The 23278-nt window shown below is 33.2% G+C and overlaps 1 protein-coding gene across 2 annotated transcripts in view; it reads right to left on the reverse strand.

The window, feature by feature from the left end:
* Positions 1–23278, reverse strand: part of ZBBX (zinc finger B-box domain containing) — a 134275-nt gene that overhangs the window by 93523 nt on the left and 17474 nt on the right. For both annotated transcript variants that reach the window (XM_003256401.4, XM_003256402.3), the window contains exons 7-10: positions 20893–20941; positions 20091–20200; positions 17067–17162; positions 465–623 (exon numbers count right to left, since the gene is read on the reverse strand). In XM_003256401.4, the coding sequence (XP_003256449.2) occupies positions 465–623; positions 17067–17162; positions 20091–20200; positions 20893–20941 (414 nt within the window). The remainder of the gene's footprint in view (positions 1–464; positions 624–17066; positions 17163–20090; positions 20201–20892; positions 20942–23278) is intronic.

The following is a 23278-nucleotide window of genomic DNA, read 5'->3' on the forward strand; positions in this document are numbered from 1 at the left end:
TGTCAGATCAGCAGTCAATCTGAATAACTACCAGAATTTGGTATAAATCTGGTTTTATATAACTGTGCAATTGCCTGTCACTTAAAACTCTGGGCAAGATTTTGTATTTTTAGCTTCTCTGAATGAAGTCCTGACTAACATAAAATTGTTAGGTTGCATTGTGGTTTTTAAAAAAATGTTTTCCCCAAATACTCATCCAATTCCTGACATGGATAAAAATGTCCAGGAAGACATATGGTCAAAAGATCATTCAACAAAAAGAGTAGTGTTCAGTGGAATCAAAGCAATCTTCTTCAAAAGATTTTTATAGTCAAGATGTATTTGGTTAATAAAGAACAAATCCATATGAAATAATAATGGGATGAAATTATCGGCGAAATTCTATAGCTCAAGTTAAGTACATGAATAGCACCTGCCATAGGTACGTATGTCAGAAAATGTCTACTATATTTTCCTCAGTTTACCTCAGAGCTGCTCCTTTGGAGAAGTACAGATTTGGGTTTATGCTGAATTTTACTGGTTTCCTTTGTAGAATTATTTTCCTCTTTGGGTTCATCTGGATTAACATCCTTTATAAACTGATGGGCAACATCCAATACACTGAATAATATTTGAGATTTTTCCTATTAAAAAGGTAACAAAATATAATTAAAGAGCTTCATATGTAAACTTAAATAATTTATATACATTAACTCATATTTGTGTTATTCTATGACTCCCAGAATTAAATAAATCCAATTTAATATTTAAAAAGACAAATTGGCATTTGTATCAACCAGAATAATAGTGACAGCTGCCATCTACTGAGGGAACTAGTTTGGGCTCATACAATTCAAACCATCTTAAAAACAATATATCACTTAATCATCAAGGCAATTCTAAAACATAACTATTTTTATCTGTTTTAGGAATTAAGAAAACTAAAGCTCAGGCCGGACATGGTGGCTCACTCCTGTAATCCCAGCACTTTGGGAGGCTGAGGCGGGTGGATCATTTGGAGGTCAGGAGTTCCAGGACAGCCTGGCCAACATGGTGAAACCACATCTCTACTAAAAACAAAGTAATTAGCTAGGCATGATGGTGCGTGCCTGTAGTCTCCGCTACTCGGGAGGCTGAGACAAGAGAATCGCCTAAACCTGGGAGGGGGAGGTTGCAGTGAGCTGAGATCATGCCACTGCACTCCAGCCTTGGCGACAGAATGACACTCCATCTCAAAAAAAAAAAAAAGGAAAAAAACTAAAGCTCAGAGAGTTTAAATAACTTGCCCTTGGTCACAATGGTGAGTGGGTTGCAGAAGTAGGAAATGACCTCAGGTGTGTATAAGTCTAATGACTCACAAACTTTCCACTATGCACACCCCAAATAGATAGATGTGATATTTTGTGCACATCATAACTAAAGAACTAAATATAGCTAACCTAGTAGGACACTGAATAAGCAGTAATGAGTATTCCTTGGTGATAAAACATCTTTAGAAAGCATTCACTATCCAAAAGGGCACATCGGGAACCACTTCTCTCTGTAGTTCGTTAATAAACTCCAAGTCATTTCTCATTTTGTGCCTTGCTCATGAGGTTCACTCACTAGGAAGGCTTTCTCTCCTCTACCATAATCTTTACCTGGCAGGCTTTTGCTTCTCCTTCTGTATTAATGCCATTACTCCTACAAGTCTAGGAACCCTTCCTTGTACACTGCACTACCCAACTGTACACGGTATTTACCCTCTTTACCCTCTTAATATCCTGCGTAGATCTCTACCAGGCCTAACTATATTGATTTCAGATTTCATCATACCACATAAGCTCACAAAAGGAAAAAACCGTATATATTTTAATGATTTTATGGCCACTACAGTTCCTGGAAAAATAGCATATGATAAAAATAAGGTGTCAGGGAGGGAAAAGAGCTACAGAATTAAAATAAGTAATTTAGAAAAGGGATTTAAAGAAAAACTTTCCACATGCTGTCAGAGTGACTGACAAAGAACTGGCAAATTTGGGGAAGGCCCCATTCTCTGAAGGGTTTTCTATCAGAAACTACCAGAGTCTGCCTAGGGACTGCAGGATTTAGGATCCCATCTGAGTTTGAATTAAACTCCAGGGGAAGATTCAGAATCATCAGATGCTCTATGAGAACTTGGCATGAGGAAGACAGGAAGTAGCTCTTATTTCTTAGCAAATATCCTCCAAACAAGAAAGATTTAGCAGGGATCAGATATAATTATTTTGTACTTTGCCATGAAAATGTTCCTATTTTTAAATTTTCATCTAGTTGCCAATTTAGATAGCTAATATTACATTGAAACTTTTTCAGTTAGGACCTTTTGTAAATCTATTAAGATTCATTGCAGTCAGATTCTGGAATATATCAGTGAACATCAAGTTAACTAGTGTTATTTCATACTGAATTAATAAAATACCTATGAAAAATGACGAACGTGACCTATGCATACATACTGCTGTCTGTATGCAAACCTGTGGAATCTGCTCCAAATTTTCCCAATGATTCTCAGAAAACCTATATAGGCCTATATAGTCCTTTTATTTTTAAAAGAAATTCAAGCCAATAGTAATGCTTCACTCTTTCAGAAACATCTGTAGTTTTACCAACATTTTTAAAACAGAATAATCCAACCTAAGCCTGATTTAAAATGTCCTAGAATAAAGGTCTGTAGATTTCAGAGGCAGTTAGTCCCATGTTTGGTTTTCATTCTATGTTTTTTAAATATCAAAATCTATAGGATTAATTTTATATAGAATTATTCAAATATATGTTTATTTAAATAACACAAAACAAAGATTATTTCTGCCCTAAAATGAATCCTGCTATCAATGTTACAATAATTGTTATAACATTTTTAGGTGGCATATTAAGAGAATCAGAAATGGTGAAAAACCTCAAGTTTTATGCTAAAAAATAAGATAAACATCATAGGTAACTGATAAAATAGAATTCCATATTTGAATATCTTAAAGTTCTGCTAATTTAGTACATAACTGAAGTCAATACAATGCAAATAAATGGAAATGTTCTTTTCTAGAACATCATACATTTAAACATTACTTTTCTCCATTGTAAGGCTGTGTGTGTATACCTTACTTTTCTTAATCTTAGAACAATCATACAAAGAAAGAGAGCAGATATTATGATCCCCATTACATAGACAAGGAATTTCAAGTTCAGAAAGCTTAGGCCAAAGTCAAATGGCTACAAAATTTCGTGACTTGAAATAGAGTCAAATTATCTATTCTAGCTTAATTAACCTTTTTCCCTACTAGATTTATGTTAGTCTTTGTGATACAGAAAATGTGTTTTACCTTTGATTTCCTGAAACTGAAAATATTAAATTTTGTCTCTAACAGACTTGAACATTGTTCTTTGCTTTAAAAACTCACAAAACGTTAATTCTGTATTCAACTGCATATGCAAGGATTAAGGGATTTAGTTTTGTTTGTTTCTTTGTTTTTAACTTATTTTTGCCTGTTTATTTTTATATTTGACCAAGTATATAGAAATAAATCATAGTCATACCATATAAAAAATGTAATAAGTGGAGGTTCCTCCTATTTTCAAGCATACTTTCTCTGCTGAAAATAGGTCCTACCAGCATAGAGTACGTTGTATTTTATATCTATGAGCATGGGTTTGGAACTCAACAGACTTAATTTCAACCCAGACTTGGTCACCACATAACAAGCTGTGTGACTCTGGCTAACTTACAGTTTTTGAACTGCAGGGAAAAGGTGAGTGGTATCTAAAAGAATGAGGATTATAACATAGATTAAAATTTGAAGTTCATTTATTGCTGAAGAATCAATATAACTATAGTTTAACTATATTGACATGAGCTGATAAAAGTTTATCTAGGCTGGGCATGGTGGCTCATGCCTGTAATCCCAACACTTTGTGAGGCCGAGGTGGGAGGATCACTTGAGGTTAGGAGTTCAAGACCAGCCTGGCTAAAATGGTGAAACCTCATCCCTACTAAAAATACAAAAAATTAGCTGAACATGGTGTTGCACACCTGTAGTCTCAGCTATTCGGGAGGCTGGGGCAGGAGAGTCGCTTGCACTGGGGTGGCGGAGGTTGCAGTGAGCTGAGATTGTGCCACCACACTGCATCCTGGGTGACAGAGTGAGACTCCATCTCAGAAAGAAAAAAAGTTTATCTAGGACATTGTCAGACTCAGATCAGTAGTCAATCTAAATAACTGCCGATATTTGGTACAAATCTGGTTTATAGCAAAATAGTACTCCCCAGAGTAACTACCGTTAACAGTTTTTATCCTATAACCTTTGTCTTTTCTTAAATGGGCATATCCTATAATCTTTATCTTTTCTTAAAAGAGCATATCTAGATTTACAACAGAAAACACACTGCCTTTCACTTGATAAGGTAACAATAATCATTTTGAGTAACAACCAGTGAATAAGAATATGAAGGTTATTTTTAGAAAATATTTAAAATAGATAACTATACATATTAAGTATCATAACACTGTACCATATATTAATAAAATATTTTCAAATGTTAAAACTCAACCTAAAGATAGTTTTCCTTCCATTTTCTAAGTATAAAAATTTAAATGTGAAGTACTAATAGGTAACAATAGGAGCAGGAGGAGATTGAAAATGTATAAAATTACCTGTGCAACTGCTCTATATGCTAAAAATGTTTTAAAATCAAACCAAAACAGCCTTCAAGGCACATAGTAAATCATATATCTCACTCTAGGATAGAAATTAAACTAGAGCCAAAAGATGTGATTTACTGCCAGCATTTCCAGATTCCCCCACATCCTTCACTACACTGTATGATGGTAGGATTTCATCTGGTAACTGTTCTAAATTCTCACCTAAACATTTTTTCTGCCTAGAATGATATTATCTTTCAAATTACAGTCTAGAAGAATTCATCACTCTGACAATGTATCATTAATCAAAGTAAAGAGGTTTGATATTTTATAGCATTTTGGAATGGATGGCACCTTGTAGAAGTTAAAGTCCAAGAATAAAAGTTTTAGTTTAGTTAGAAAAATGATATACTTTATGGTATAGTCAGTGCTTCAAAACCCTAACTACCATCATCATCCAAAACTCTGGCTATCCAGCAATAAATATTAATAATCATGTTGACATAGCCATATCTCCTTAAGTGATCCAGAAGTTCCAGATCAAAAAAAAAGTTCACACATAGTTTAGACATATATTACTTTGCAAGTTTGAGGGGGGAAAGAATGAGAATATCTCCTTTCCTAGTGTTAACTTGCATTGATTTTTCAGTCACAAAATTTTAGAAGAGATTCATTGTAACCACAGCCTTGAGTTAAAAACTGAAAACTCTAAAACTCTGCAGAAGAGTTCTGTTATTTCATTTGAGTTTGTTAGACAAAGTGATATAGAGGTAGAGAGAGAGATACACACATATACACACAGAGAGAAAAAATTGTGTTATAGCAGAACTCAAGTAACATAAACTTATTGGTTGCAGTGATTGTTCAATATGATTGGAACTTGGAAGGCTTTATTTACAAAATCATTTCAGGATGATCAAGTTATGGACTAATGGGAATTTAAAAATTGTTATATATATTATATAAATCTTTTTTTGGACTGGCTTTTGAGAAAACACTTCCTTCTCATATCAAGAATATTTTCCAAAGTACAATTTGTTCTGATTTCTTTGATGTGAATTACCTCATATGCAGTTGGTAAATAGGACAATGATGTCTGTATTAACTCCAGAGTGTTATTGATTCTTAAGGTTTTTTTTTTTTCCCAACATGTTATTGTTTTGAAGCAATCAGGGGCAAGCTTTCTTACAACTAAAGCCAAAATCTTAACAACATATGAAAACCATAAGAAAAAAACCTGAAAAATATATAAAAATGCCTCCCCTTAGCTTAAGTTCTGACTGTTTTAGGGACTTCAACAACCCTGCATTTCACTAAGTTAAGCCATCTAGAAAAACTCTGAGCACAAAGAAGCTGTAAAGACACCTCCTTTGACTTTAAAGCAACAGATAAATAAAGGAGGCTATATCTTGACTTAGATTTTTCATTTTGGTAAAAATAATCTCTCTTAGAAGTGAATTACTACTGGGAACTACATCACCAAGAAGGAAGAACAAGTCCTCAGGAAGTATGCATTAGTGTTTTAACTAGATTTGTTAACTGTTTTTGTTCGGGTTTTGGTTACAAAGCACCATAAGATTTGAGTGGCCTTCTCCTAGCCCTAATCTTCCCTCAAGCCCTGTTAATCAGGTGGGCGATTTTCCAGATGAGAAATGGTTGTTTTGTTTTGTTTTGTTTTGTTTTTATTTTAAGTTCCAGGATACATGTGCAGAATGTGCAGGTTTGTTACATAGGTGTATGTGTGCCACGGTGGTTTGCTGCACCTCTCAACCCATCATCTAGGTTTTAAGCCCTGCATGCATTAGGTATGTGTCCTAATGTTCTCCCTCCCCTTGCCTCTCACGCATTGAAAGGCTCCGGTGTGTGTTGTTTCCCTCCCTGTGTCCATGTGTTGTCATAGTTCAACTCCCACTTATGAGTGAGAGTTGATTGGTTTTCTATTCCTGTGTTAGTTTACTGAGAATGATAGCTTCTGGCTTCATCCATCAGGAATCATATATTGTGTTGTGGCAGCAACACATGTATACTGAAGAATTATGCTTTATAGTAAAACAAATTCTTTTATTAGAAGTCATCAAAACATTTGCTAAGGTTTATTTATCCAAAGAAACCTGCACAGATTATTTTGCCAGGATATTTCTATTTACACATTACATGGAATACATTGCACTATGAGTATGAGGATCCTATTATCTAAAATAAATAATAACAAATTAGATTAAATCTCTCTAAGTTTGGAGCTATAAGGAAATTACTACACCAAGTAGATAAATTACTCATATTATCATGGACCTAACTACACCAAGCAGGTACTAGCTACACCAAGCAAATAAATTCCTCAGAGTATCATGGACCTATGGCAGGATGCAATAAATCCATCAAATTTCCACTTAGTAAAAATATCTTTGCAAAATAAAAGTAATTTTCTTATAAAAATACATAATCTTGAACATCTTAATCCATTAAACAAGAATGAAAAAGATGAGCATTACGTCTCAATTTTTTTACATTATTAAAATACGTTTTCTATTCTTAAAGCAAACTATTATTTTGCTTTTCTTATGGGCCCATCTTTATACTCTTAGACCAAATTTATTCCCTAAAAATAGGCTTTATCATAGTCAAGTCTGAATTCTCTCTGAAAATTGAAGGAAGCTATCCATAAATGATTAGATCAAAGACTACTGTTAGAACCAAAAGAAAGGGTTGGGGGGTGCAGGGGAGTAAACTTTGGGCCAACTGGAAAAGGTAGAGAAGCAAAGGGAAGAAATTTCTATATAGAAGACAACTGGAAAAGAAAAACAGAATTTCAGGAAAAGCCCCCATCTAAATACGTAGAGAAACAAGAGGAAAATAAATATTTACTAGATGAAATAAAATTGCAACGGAAGAACTAACAGCAGAATCATGTTCTTAAATCCCGCTCTGCTCATCATATTTCTAAAAACAGATATGGTATTTGCATGAGTAGTGGTACAGAAATATCAAGGGTATAAAAAACTACTTACTGCAAGCTAGATAGAAATCAAATCCTGCAAATGTGAAATTCATGTGGCTGAAATTTATTGCTTATTCCAACATCATATAAGTATTACTTCAAGTAGCACTTAAAAAACTCTTAGATTAATGTTTCCTCTAAAGGTCTGATTTCTATCTGGTTTTATTAATTAAAGATTTATGTATTATTATTCCTCCTTGACCCACAGAGCGGCAAAAAAAAGCAAGGACCTGGACACATGCTCCTGCTTATGAATGCACCTTATTATTTAATAGACAGATTAAATAAAACTGGACTCAATATATAGTACTTTACAAAATAACATGAAATCTGGACTCAATCTGGACTCAGTATTTAGCACTTTATAAAATAACATGAAAATAATGAAACAAAACATATCTAATCCAGTTAAAATATTTTAAAATAAGACAACATATAAATGTAATAGCTGAAAAAGTAACATATTGTCAAAATGTTTAAAGCCCCTGGTCTCAGGAAACATAACAACATTGGATTTTGGTTAAAAAACTGTGCCTTTCAATTTTCATTACATTACAAAATTCTACTTAGAAAGCAATCTCGAAAGTGAGGCAGAATAGCAAAAAGAAAATAACATAAGAAACTCACACCTGTAATTTTGCTTTCCATTTGCAGTTTTGATGCCATATAATTATGCACTATATTAATTATCTTAGCAAGTACTTGCAATTGTTTTCAAATAATATTACAAGTACATTGCATCCAGATGAGTTAACTGCTTTCAGCAATTATTCATATTTGAGCTACACAAGGAAGAAATTGTATATGCAATGAAATGAACAACATTTTTAGGCATAACAGAATAAACTTACTAACAAATGGCAACAAATAATTTGTCATATTTGGTTTTTAAATATAGTATTGCTGTGATATCACAATTAGATAATTGGTATTCCATAAAGACCAATGAACACAACGTATATTATAGCAAGCAAAACTACTGTAAAATTTGTCAGATTCCATGAAAAAATTCATGAGCTTATTTGAGCTACATAAGGAAGAAATTTCATATGCAATGAAATAAATAACATCTTTAGGTATAGAAGAATAAACTTACAAGTAGCAATCAATAATTTGTTATATTTGGTTTTTAAATATAGTATTGCTATTATATGACAATTAGATAATTGGTATCCCATAAAGACCAATGAACATAACAGATAGCAAAAAAACTACTGTAAAAATTTGTCAGGTTCCATGAAAGAAATCATGAGATAACATAGGTAGCACCTACAAATTACGAAAGTCCCTCAAATATTCTGCATCAACATGATTGACTAAAGGTTCAGAGAGTGGGTTAGACTAATGATCTTTATGGTCCCCTCCAAAACTGAGATTATATTATCCTCTATGTGTGAATAAATTGGAAGACTGCATTTTTATATATACTCTGATAAATTGAGCTCTAAAACTTTTACTGCATGGGTTTTTTAAATACAAAACCCTTCCAAAATATGTATAACTATAATGCTTTTAAAAACACCCCACATGCATCCATCTGTATTATTAACTATAGGTACTATGTTGTACAACAGGTACCTAGAACTCATTTATATTGCTAACTGTAACTTTGTACCCATTGAACAATATCTATTTCCCCTATTCACTAACTACCACTATTCTAATTTCTGCTTCTATAAATCTGACTTTTTAAAATATCTCATATAAGCAGAGTTATGTAGTATTTGTCCTTCTGTGACTTACTTATTTCAATTATCATAATATCTTCCTGGTCCATGGTAAGTGTTATAATCACAAAAAACCAGCAACAACAAGGTACACAGGAAACTTTTGGAGGTGACGGATGGGTGTATTACCATTATTCTGGTGATTATATAATGGGTATATGTACATGTCCAAATCCATCAAATTGTGTACATTAAAAATGTGCAGTTTCTGTCTATCAATAATACCTCAATAGAGCTGTAATAAAAAAGAAAACAGCCCTCAACACAAAATTAATCTTTTTGTTAATCCTTTGGACTCATCATTAATATTACATTGTTTTCTGGGCTTTAAATGTAGATAGTATAGGAATGGGGTTGAATTTCTATTAATACTGTATCCTGACTGATAAAACCTAATGTATGGAGCACCTTCTATGAGCAGAATACTTTTATAATTGTTGGCATTTAATGTGATTTTCACAATAGCCCTGCAAGCTTCTGAGCTTGCATATATAAATATGATCTTTCAAAATTTCCTCAGCATAAACATCACAGAAACACCCACCTCTCCCTTTAAGGTTGATTCATGCCATCTCTGGGTTAAGCCCCTGTACTTCCGCTACCCTCTCTACCATGTCAGTTGCTCTGTCATTTGCTGCTGTAATATACTCACTAAGCCACTTACATTCTCCCAACTCTTCATTAACTCTACTTTCCGTTCTCCCTACCCCTTTCAATTGTCTTTATTTCCCCTTCCCTAGCTTTTTCTTAGAACTGGCATCTGAAAGTAATTACCACAGATATAACTTCACTAAAGTGCAGGCTACTGAACTGTCCCACATCTAGGTCTTCTAAAAATTCTTGTCAAAATGTATCCCAGGAAGATAACACAAATGGCTACCAAGTACATGAAAAGATGTCTGACATCATCAGTCATCAAAATGCAAACCAAACCAAGATGTGCTACTGCTTCATATTACTAGGATGCTAGACCAAAAAGTCAGATAGTAACAAGTAGTTGCTAGGAGGTAGAGAAATCAGAACTCTCGTACATGGCTGATTGGAATGCAATATACTGCAGCCACGTTGAAAAACAGTCTGGCAGTTCCTCAAACAATTAAAAATGGAGTTACCATATGATCCAGCAATTCCACCACTAGATATCTAGCCAAGAGAAATAAAAACATATGTCCGCACAAAAACTTGTACACAAATGTTCATGGAAGCATTATTTATAATAGCCAAAAGGTGGAAACAACCCAAATATCCATCAAATGATGAATGAATAAACAAATGTTCTATATCAAACAATGAAATGTTATTCAACCATAAAAATAAATGAAATGCTGATAGATGGCACAACATGGATGAACATTGAAAACATTATGCAAGTAAAAGAAGCCAGTCATAAAAGGCCACATATGACATGATTCCATTTATATGAAATGTCCAGAATAGGCTAATCTAGAGAGAGAGAAAGTAGTATTGGTCTCCAGAATATAGGGAGACAGGAGGAGGATGGAGCAAAAGGGTATGGGGTTTCTTTTTGAGGTGACAAAAATGTTCTAAAATCAATTATGCTGATAGTTGCACTTAGCTGTAAATATACTAAAATTCATTGAATTGTGCACTTCAAATGAATGAATTGTGTGGTATATGAATTATATCACAATAAAGCTGTTCTTAAAAACTTTTTGTCAATGATTCCTGGACAAGTGTTTTTCATTTGTCTTTTGGCTATCCCACCATTCTATGTTTGAAATTCTGACTCATCAAGGACTTAAATGCCATGCTCACCACAGAGTCTGCCTGTGTTAACTAAACCTTCAAAATCTCAAGACTGCCATCAAATCACTCTTGGCATCAGTCTATTCAGAAGGATGAGGACAGGAATAATAGTTTGCCAGCAGGACAGCATCAGCTTTTCCTTTTTGGTGGTAGTCTTGCAAGAGTTCAAGCAGAAGTACAGCTCGGGTAGATAAGGAATACACCTGATTTAGAAACCTTACTTTCCACCAGAGCCAATCCTCACCTCATAGCTCCAGAGCTAGTTCCACAGTGGATGTTTCAGTTACAAAGCCCATTGCACTCAGGGAGCTATATCTTCCTTCAAGTATATATAGTTCCCCTTGTTTAGATGTAATTTGCCAAGTAGAGGTTATACTTACCATAAGTATGTTGCCTAGGAACGTAGTTGACATGACTACCTTTATCTGTTTCCCAGGGAAAGGGCAAGAAAGTTAATTAAAGGTCAAATTCTCACATTTAGGAGGAAAAACTTTTGTTAACCCTTCAGTAATATAACAACTTAACATACCATAAATCCTTTGAATTATCCAGTCCTTGGTTTAAAAATTCCCTTGCTTTCAAAATTCAGAGAAAAATAAATTTTGCCCTGAAATACAGTTTTAAGTTATCCAGGAACTTAATCAAACCACTAAGGACTCATTCACATTTCTATTCATTAAAAAATTGATTTATACAGGACAGGTACAATGTTAAGCACTGAGGATACAGTGATGAACAAAAAAGAGTCCTTCTCACAAGGTCCTAAAATTTATCAGAAGATATGATAGTCGATAGCAACATAGTTTTTAAAATCTTTTGATGGAAGAAATGCCAGGTGATAACAGTCATTGAAGGGCAATGAACATGCACTTGTAGTATAAGGAATATGCATTATTCATATTTAAGAAATAGGTTAAAAATATGACAATATTCAATTGTTCACATATATTTAAAATATTTTATTTTTCTTAAGTATAACATTAACTAATACTTACAAATAGAAAATTCATACATTTTTTCAAAATATTTACATACCTAGACTCTAAAATCATGTGACTTTATGATAATTCCTTTTTGAGAGAATATTTACTTGTCATCCACATATTTCAATCTTATTGGTAACTCTGAGAGAAGGAACTGTGTGTTCTCAACTCTGCCCCTTCTGTGGTCTCCCATCAAGCTACCATTGACTTTCTTCACAAAACTAGAAAAAACTTCTTTAAATTTCATATGGAACCAAGAAAGAGCCCATATAGCCAAGACAATCCTAAGCAAAAAGAACAAAGCTGGAGGCGTCATGCTACCTGACTTCAAGCTACACTACAAGGCTACAGTAACCAAAACTGCATGGAAATTCTACCTCAATTATCTTTTATTTCATTAATACCACCCACCTTCCCAAGGTTTCTCCTTTTCAGTTAAGAAAATTTCCATTCCAATTAAGAAAACATATTTACCATAATCTATTAATGATTTACTTAATCTAACCCCCCTTGTGCATGTCATACTTCACAAATAGAATGCCTTTTGTTTGTTTTCCCTCATCTTCTATTCTCTCTGATTAACATTGTCTCTTCTGTCTGATCTTACGTTGTTAAAAGGAAACAGGAATGCCTGATGTATTAAGACCTCATTTCTCATCTGAAAATAACTTTTGTTTCAACCCTTAGTGTTGAAAATCTTTCTACATGTAGAAGTAAAATTTTAATTCTTAGTAATTGCCTCTCATGCATTTATGCTTCATTTTCCAGTTAATTAAATATTTAACAGAGGTTGGAAAAGGCAAAGAAACTTGAAGTGTTTTGAATCACTGCCAAGTACAAATCAATCATAAATCAAAGGAAAGGTCCTTTGAAATTACAGTACTAGTCAACATGTAAATATTTGCCTTCAATTTTCCAGTGATCTTAAGTAAAACAAGGTAAGCTCATACAAAATGATCCCTACTGACTAAACTCACAGGACCTGCTGGGCTATTGGATAAAGGCTGAAATAGTTTACAACTATCAAAGTTGGCTACACTTTATATTAAGCACAAATGACAGCATAGGTTAAAGAATATAAAGTATAATTGCCGTTAGCCTAGAATACTTGCTTTTTATATAGCAATGCTTAATATTTATCTATCGGATGTCTTCCCTAACTTCTCAAATTAGGAATGGATTCAGCAGTCAACAAAGCCTCATGACTTTAATGGTTAACAAAACAATAAAAAACTAAAACCACTACATAATTGGCTAATGAGAGCTAAGCAAAAAGAGATATCTGATCAAATGGCCATCAAAGCCAAAGCACAACAACAACAACAACAACAACAAAAACTTAATGCATAGGAAAATGATAAAAACAATAAGAGAAAAAAACACATTGACTGAAAAAAGAAGTGAAAGGTTAAACAGAGACTAGAGATAGAAAGAAAATAGCAGATAGCTACAAGACAATTGATTAAAGTCAAGAAATGATGACAGAGAATGAGCAAGACCAGAATAAAGGAGAAAAATTAAGTACTAATCAGAACAGTGAATTTCTGAGGGGGAATAATAATCACAAACACTATATCAGCTATTTGAGGCCTCTTTCTTATTCTATTTCTTATAATAAAGGTGGTTATTATAATGTGCATGAGTCACTCACACATAGTGAAACTGTTCACTGTGCTCTATTTATAGGAGGGAGTATGTAGTACAATTTGAAATAGTTTCTTTCAAAAAAAAATCTATCTAATTTATTTATTATTGTATATATTTAAAGTATAAAAAAATGTACATGATGTTTTGGTATGCATGTACATGCACATGACATACATATACATGTAAAATGATAACTACCATCGAGCGTATTAACATATCCATCACCTCACACAGTTGTTTTTTTTAGTACTAAAAGCACCTATATACAAAAAATGCAATATTATTCAGCCTTTAAAAAGAAGATATGTTTAACTATGACAACATAGATAAAACTGGAGAACATTACGGTTAATGAAATAAGCCAGACACAGAAAGAAAAATACTACATGAAACCACATACGTGCAGAATCTAAATTTTTTTAAAAAACTTTTAATTTAAAATTTTTGTTTCATGAATAAATGGACAAATTCACTTTAAGAATTAGCTGAACAAAAAAGCTGTCTCCTTCAAAGTACTTTATTCCTTAGCAATTCCATTAGGTGAAATAATGTTATGAAAAAAGAGAATAAATTCATTATAGGTTTAGCTCCCAGCACAGGAGGTCTGTGTATGCTCTTTGCTAGGTGCCAACCTCACAATTCCACTTCCCTAGTAGACAATACACATCCTAGGACTCTCCCCGACAACAGCACCAAGTAGCAACTTTGGTCTCCACAGACAGTGTGGAAACATAAAGGAGTAACATGAACAAGGAAGAGACATAGTTCTTTATTGCATTTAACTTTAAATTTATATACATAAAAGAATCCCAATATTTGAAGGAACTTTTAAAAGATTCATGGTTCCTTGCCAAGCTCTTTGATTTGTATACATATTACGGAATCCATGTATGCTAACTTTTAGAGATAAATGTATATTCTACAATGAGATTAGAAACTTATATACCATTTTACTATTTGTGGCTTACCAATCTTCCCTCCTCTGCAATCAAAACCAAAGAATGTGATGCTGGCAGTATCTTAAATGTTCTTACCATGAAAGAAGGAAAGAGAGAAAGAGAGAAAAAGAAGGAAAGAGAAGGAAGGAAGGAAGGAAGGAAGGAAGGAAGGAAGGAAGGAAGGAAAGAAAGAAAGAAAGAAAGAAAGAAAGAAAGAAAGAAAGAAAGAAAGAAAGAAAGAAAGAGGAAAGAAAGGGAGGGAGAGGAGAGAGAAAGAGAAAGAGAAAAAGAAGAGAGAAAGAGAGAAGAGGGAGAGAGAAAGAGAAAGAAGGAAAGAGGAAAAGAAAGAGAAAGAGAAAGAGAAAGAAAAAAGAAAGAGAAAGAAAGAAAAAAGAAAGAAAAAAGAAAGAGGAAATTGTAATGTGAAGTGATAGAAACATTCATTATGTTGAATTTGGAGATTATTTCAAAATGTGTATACATATATGTCAAAACATCAAATTATGCACCTTAATTGTACACATTTTTTACTTGTCAATTATGGCTCAATAAAGATGGAAAGGGAGTAGAGGGAGTCTGTAGATTGCCATAAATGTTCTGCGCAAAAGAACTATGTAACCTGAAGGAAGTTGTACAAAAGAAACAGTAAACATACTATATATATATATATATATACACACACACACACACACACACACATATAAAATGAAGTCTACATTTGGTAGATATTTTCTCACTAATTTAATCCAATCTACATTTGGAATTTTATAAATTTCCAACCTACAATGGTCACTTTCTTCTGTTAAGATATAGGATACATACACTTTAATAATATTAACATAAAACAAAATAATGCTCAATGTTTAGAAAGCATACCGTGTCATGTTGCTTTCAGTAATTATGATTTGACTGGTGTCGTATCTGCATCTGGATCACAATAAGCCATATCACAGCAAAGTCTATCTTTTGAAATTATGTGGGAGGGAGAGGAGAAGACAGGGAGGGAGAGAGAGCAAGAAGAAGAAAATCAAATTTGGACAAATCTTGAAGCTCAGATACTGAAGGAATGGAGCCATGTCTCATTCTTCTTTGTATCTCCTATATCAGCTAGCACAGGGCTTAACGTCACTGAGTGATAACTCAGAAAATGTGCTCAATAAATCATTGAATGAAAAATTCCTAATGTGAACTCATCTGTGATAATTATATTACAGTATTTATCTACAAAGTAGAATGCCTTTTGTTAAATTCTGTATTATTCATATATTAACAATTAGACTCACCTCTATGTCAATTAATTTTCATTTCTTATGACTATCTGATTGTAATACCATAAGAGAGAGAAGCAGCAGGTTGGCTTTTGTTTTGTTTTCCCTCCATCCTTTCTGCCCAGAAGCTCTAAACATTGAGTGGTCACTCAAAAGTCACTGACTTTGGTGAATATTAGTTAGGTATATTTTATGTTTTGTGGTTATCATTATTTGGGTCATCAGCACCCTTGATGGCTACTAATATTTATCAGTATGTTGAGGTAAACATAAAGATTGAAATCTACCAGTAATCTTTCTAAACACAGGTCTGATTATCTCCATTCCTTTGCCTACAGATAATATTAAAACCCTTAACTAATTAGGAGTAGGATCCTACCATTATTCATCTCTCTAAGGTCACTGCCTAGCACACACCCTGCCTTCTGGAAGGTACTCAATAAATATTTGTTGAATAAATTACTATAAAATGAATAAAATCTATGACAAAGCAACGCATCATTAACTGTAACTAGTGTAATGCCATGTCTATATCTAACCCTATTTATAGCTTAAGTATTAGAATCTTAAAGCCACTTGACAGGGTTTGAGTTTAGGCATTTCCAAAATCAATGATTATATAAGGATAAACAAAAGGTCCTTATATGTACAGAAGGAAAAACAGAAACATGAGAGATAAGCTTTCCTAAATAATAATGGGCAAAGATAAATAAGAACTAATCTTTAAATAAACTTGAAAAAATAAGAGATTTGTAGCTAAAAACTATAGAAATAATATTTAAAATAACCTATGCGTTCATTTGAAACCACAATAGATAAAAATATTGTCTAATTTTTAAGTGTCAAGTTCACAGTCAGAATACATAATCTGAAGACTCTAAGCTGTTTCTGCGACTACATTAAAACAGTTTAAATAGTAAAATAGTCTAGGTTAGTATTCAATAAAATAATTTTAAGATATACATCAGGCTTGCCTGCATATAATAGAATTTTAGAAATTAGCATAATTCATCCTGAGTTCTAGATAACTAAACACATTTTAAATGTCTTTATGTGGAAACATTTTATAAACACACTACAAGTAAATCGTTTTAGAAAGCCATACCTGCAAAAGAGTTGTTCTGTGGAGCTTTAGTGCCCCTTTCTGGTGAATTTTAGCAAAGCATCCTGAACAATAATCTTCTCCACATTCAAGGCATACCTAAAAAGATATTTTTTAAAAAATTATACAATCTTATACAATAGTATGATTTTTAGAAAGTGTTTGCATAAAGATGTCATGTTTTTAATATTTATTTCTCTAATTAAATACCTATATAATCAGAATTGAGAAGCCTGTCCCAGGCTTCTCAACTAGTCCCTTAACTGGGACTTCTCAACTAGTCCCTTAACTAGTCCCTCAACTAGTCCCTTAACTGTCCCAGTTAAGACTTAACTCTTTGAAGAAAACTAATTTGAAAATGCTAATTATTCTCATATCAAAATAAATGTAGTAGTTTTAATGTAGGTTTTAGGTGTATATTTTAGATGCATGGATGTATGTGTAGTTTCTGAATAAATTATAAAACAACCAGTAGGCTCAGGTCAAACTTCTTGACCTGGTAAAAACTAAACAGCATTATCTCTGGGTGAATACTCCTTCATTTGTATGAGTTATTTTATCTTTCTGTATGGATTTACATGACATAATTAGTTTCAAGTGATATGCATACTCTTTGCCCTCCAAAATGCCTATACACTTCCCTGGAAGGTACTCCTTTACTGGTGGTTCTCAAAGTATGGCTTTAAAATTTTTCTTGCAAGCATCTCCAAAGGAAAAAAAAAGTATAAGAAGAAAATACTAGATGGAAATACATTACCATGTCTGTGATGTTAATAACTGATAAAATGATTATGGGCAAGTTTATATTTAACTTCCAAATAATGATGTTTAAAAATGTAATTTTAAAATTGTTGGACAAGTTAAATAATGTAAAATACTTGTACCTATGATGGTGCCAAGCAAAACTGAAAGTAAAGAGAAAAGGAAATGGAAATTGGATGTCAGATTCAAGAAATCATAGTGTCCCAGAGGAAGCCAACTGAACTGAAGAAAGTCATAGATAAGGAGAGGGATACTGTACTATAAAATATTCCTAATACATTAAGAACTGAGAATTGACCACTGTACATGAGAATGTGGAAGTCACTGGTTGACCTTGACAGAAACAGTTCCTGGATAGTAGTGGAGACCCAAGACTGAATGGAGAGAATTCAAGAAAGAATGGGAATCCAGTGATTCCAGTTCTGGGTATACACCCAAAAGAACTGAAAGCAGGGTCTTAAGGAGGTATATGTACACTCATGTTCATAGCAGCATTACTCACAATAGCCAAAAGGGGGAAGCAACCTAAGTGTCCACCAACGAATGAATAGTTAAACAAAATGTGGCACATACATACAAAGGCATATTATTCAGCCTTAAAAAATAAAGAAATCCTGTCATTCCACAATATGAATAAGCCTTGAGGATATTATGCTAAGTGAAATAAGCCAGTAACTAAAAGGCAAATAGTGTATGATTTTACTTATATGAGGTAGAGTAGTCAAATTCTCGGAGACAGAAAGTAAAATACTATTTACTAGTGGATGGGGGAAATGGGGATGGGGAAGTGATTGTTTAATGGATACAGAGTTTCAGTTTTGCAAGATGAAAACAGTTCTGTGAATGAAGCATAGCAATGTTAATAATATACTTAATGCTACTAAACTGTATACTTAAAATAGCTAAGTTGACACATTTTATGCTATATGTATTTCACTATAATTTTTTAAATGTTCATGAAATTGGTACCAATGAGAAGTTAAAGAGCAGTCAGAAGTCATAATTTTCTGTAATTTTTTCATTTCACATTATAGCTTTTAAGAGAAGGATATATAGCTTAGGCGCAATGCCTCACACCTGTAATCCCAGCACTTTGGGAGGCAGAGGCAGGCGGATCATGAGGTCAGGAGATCGAGACCATCCTGGCTAACATGGTGAAACCCCATTTCTACTAAAAATACAAAAAATTAGCCAGGCTTGGTGACGCGTGCCTGTAATCCCAGCTACTTGGGAGGTTGAGGCAGGAGAATTGCTTGAACTCGGGAGGCGGAGGTTGCAGTGAGCCAAGATTGCACCACTGCACTCCAGCCTGGGCAACAGAGCGAGACTCCATCTCAAAAAAAAAAAAACAAAAAAGAGAGAATATATGACACCTGTGAGAAAAGAAAAAAAAGACATACACAAATGTCCGTAACAGCCTTAAACATAATAGCAAAAATATTGAAACAACCCAAATGTCATTCAATGTATGAATGGATAAACAAATTGTGTTATAACTGTACAATGGAATACTACTCCATAATACAAATGAACACATTACCAATAAATTTAACATGGATGAATCACCATGTGGAGCAAAAGAAGCCAAAAATCTATACTATATCATTCCATTTACATAAAGTTCAAGAACAGATATCACTAAATCTATAGTGTTAAAAATCAGGACAGTAGTTGCCTTGGTGTTGGGGACTGATTGGAAAAGGCACATGAGAACTTTCCAGGGTAAAGGTAATCTTCTAGGTCTTGATAGAGGTGGACACATTAATCAAAAGGCATCTGACTGTACATTTAAGTCCATCCATTTCATAGTAAATTATGCCTCAATATTAAAAAATAGACAACAGGTGGATAGAATATGATGACAGCAAGTATAGACAACTCTTCAGTAGAGTTTTACAATAATGGGGTGCAGACTTGGAGGTCAAAAAGAATTGTTGTTGCAGTTTTGGTTTGGTTTTGGTTTTGGATGGGATATACTGCAACATGTTTGTGTGCTAATAGGTATGATTCAAAGGAGCGGGAACAAGGTCTAAGGTGATGTCTTTAAACGAGAATGAGAGGATGAGATTCAGAGAATAAGTACAGGTGTCGGCTGTCCTCAGCAGCATGCATGCTCAACCCACAGTAACAGTAATGAAGAAAAAGTATATGGCTACCAAGCAAGTTAAGTTGGGAGAGGTGTATGAGGCCATGTGAAAGTTCTATTCTAACTGCTTAATATACCTACTATACACTATATGTATATATACTATATAATGCACATACCAGTAGAGCAGCTTTGTTCTCACACTGTCCACAAACTTTCCCATTTATCTTGGGTTTTTCACATTGTGAAGAATTTGCCATTTTATAATTAACTTTTGGTTTCACTGACTCTGCAAGATAAAAAATAATATTACTCCAATCATTTAAAAATATGTTAAATTGTCCAATTGATAAATTAATGAAACTATGCATACTTCCCATCTCTGTATCAAACTGAAGCCCACATAGAACAAATTCTAAACATTTATAATTATATATATTCATAATAAATATATGTATATAAATATATAATATATATTTCTAAATTTTTTCTACCAAACTATATTAATCATGCAACATTAAATGTGTTTACTATTCTCCAGAAAAACATCTTATTTCCTTGGGAATTATTATAAATTCAAATTATATTTTTGGTTTTGCTATTATTAGATAATTTATTAAAATATAAAGTAATTTTTCTATTTTTAAAATTTTTCTAGAGTGAAATTTTAATTTATAATTTACACTGCTAAATTATCTTCCTTATTAAAACATTACATCAATAAAATTTAAGGAACAGTGCCATAAAAGTCCTTACTTTTGAAAAATACTATTATTATAATCATGTACTAAGTTTACATTTTTTGACAGAAAAGCCCCCCAAACTACCCGAATAAAATTTATGTTGAAAATCAATGTGTCATGATTTGGGGGTTTAGAATCTTTATACTGCACGGACAATTCTAAAACTTTAACTTTATTTGTAATTAAAATGTAAAAGGGATGTCTTTAGCATTTAATAACACGGTGATAAATTATTTACCTTGAATCTGCTCCTTCAGCAATTTTAATTTCACTTTTCCAGCAGAAAACTGTATTAATAAAATAGATACTGTTTGTCAGGTATATATTATCTTATTCAATGAAAGTTTAAGTTGCTAACAAAAATATTAGAAAGCTGTAGCTTTGGTGCTTTTTGAACAAAAATTTATTTTTAAAGAATAATATAAAATTAATAGGAGATCATCATTAAAGTATATATGTACCTTTTAATTAATCTAACAGAAATTCATAAAAAAGAAAATAAATTTTAAAAATAATGTAAACCAGTTTTTGAAAACAGAATTTGGCTTTTAAACAAAAACCATTATATGTCGTCATGAAATTATTTGCTAGTGTTCAAATATTGTAAAGGTTTAATACATCTTTTCTATTTCTGCTCTTTCTGAGACACACAGTCTAATATTTGTGTAAGCTGAAAACTGAATTGTGACTAAGCTATTCTGCTTACATTACTATAGAAACCCATATTATTTTATTCGCCCCATTTAGAGAACTACATGTGTAAGCATCACAGACTTATCCTTCAAAAGTAGTATTTGTGATCCCTGACTTTCCTAAATATTAGCCAAAAAAAATGAATAAATAAGATTCACTGCTAGATATTTCAAATAAATCATCACTTAAAATTTTGGGATTTTAATATTTTAGGAAATAAAATACACTTGCCAACTGAACATGATTGCCTTGATCTTATTAAAACCAACATTTAAAGTACACAAACGAGAATGAAGGATGGTGTGCATTTATATAGATACTGTCAATTCAGGCCTAGTTTTCAATTTGCAATTTGCATGCTCAATTGCTCAATTTGTACATGAGAATATGAGAACAATGACTGCCTCTATATCTACGGCTGTACCAACTGCAGTCATCTGAAAATGTAGGCATAATTATTCTCAGTGAATCTAGTGGTTTTGCTTCAAAGGGGCAGTTATTTTTCACATTCTTCAAAGTAACTGCTTAGATGCTATGTACCAAACATAGCAGAAAAGAAAATACGATTGAAATCATCAATTTTTCTATGAACCACACTTTCATTTTTAAACTGCTAATGTTATACAAGTTACAGATAATCTAATCTCATTTTTCATAACCAAATTATCCAGTATGACTACCTTAATGATACATCTGAATTGAAACATGATCAGTGTGGTTACAGGCTACCCTGGATGGAATGGATAGATATGCCCAAGCAAAATGAACCCATTATTAGGGAAATTGTATAATTTGTTTTTATTATTATGAATAATATTGCTCTGCTCTATGAATACAGCCATATTTATTTCAAGTGATTCAAATTGCATAAAAATATTTCAGTAAACAAACCTCTAGCTGCTATTTTTAGACAAATAGAATTTCCTCATAGGTCTGATTTTTATCTGTTTGGGAAAAGTTTGGAGGTAGGGTTGAACCAAGGATACGCATGCTTACACAAACACACATATACACATATAGATGCATGTACATACACATATATAATACATGCATATGTATAAATACATATAGATAGAAAGATGTATATCTGTATATGTTTGTATATACAAATGTCAGGAACTTAATATACTAAAGCCTATGCCTTATTAATATGCTGACTCCTCCACCAGTAGGTATTGAAGGGGTGCTATCAGGGGCCAGGAAAGCTTAGTGGATTTACCACACAGACATATTATCTATGCCACTGGGGTCAGAATATGCTGTCATCATCAGCCTCCCTGGCATTCACAAATACCTCTGAACTCCCACCAATGCCTTCATCTGCCACACTGAGCCCAAACTTCTCCCACAGTCATCATTCAGACCTTCTCACTGTCAACCCAATTAGCTACTGAAACTTCGCAATTCTTTACTAATTGTCCTTCCTTCCAAGCCCCCACTGCCATTCCGTGGAACTTCTATTAAATAGTCACTTATGTATCTTATGCTTTTAACCTTTCCCAAAAATGTTTCATCAAAAGTTTACATCAACTGAAAGCCACCTTTGCTTAGACACAATCTTCACCAAAGCACTTCCCACAGGACCTAGCTCCTTTCCATTTCCTTTCACATACCAGGAGAGAGAAAATTTTTCTATTTGCTATTCAGTGCTGCTTCCAGAATATTACTGTGCTACCATGGTTCAGCAAAGGTGCCTCTACTATAGGTCCCCACCATCCACTTATTGCTTGTTCAATATCTAGGGTCTCTTCCACCTGAACTTCAGCAATCTGCTCAGTATTTCTCTCCATCACAATTCTGCTTGACAATCTTAGAGACTTCAATGTACATGTTCACCCGACATCCTTGTTTGAAGACCCTCCAACATGCTGGCTACTGTGAACATCTAAATGTCTCTTCAGCCACCTCACCATTATAACCAAATCTGGCAT

Source organism: Nomascus leucogenys, chromosome 11 (assembly GCF_006542625.1).
Source record: "Nomascus leucogenys isolate Asia chromosome 11, Asia_NLE_v1, whole genome shotgun sequence".
Taxonomy (NCBI): domain Eukaryota; kingdom Metazoa; phylum Chordata; class Mammalia; order Primates; family Hylobatidae; genus Nomascus; species Nomascus leucogenys.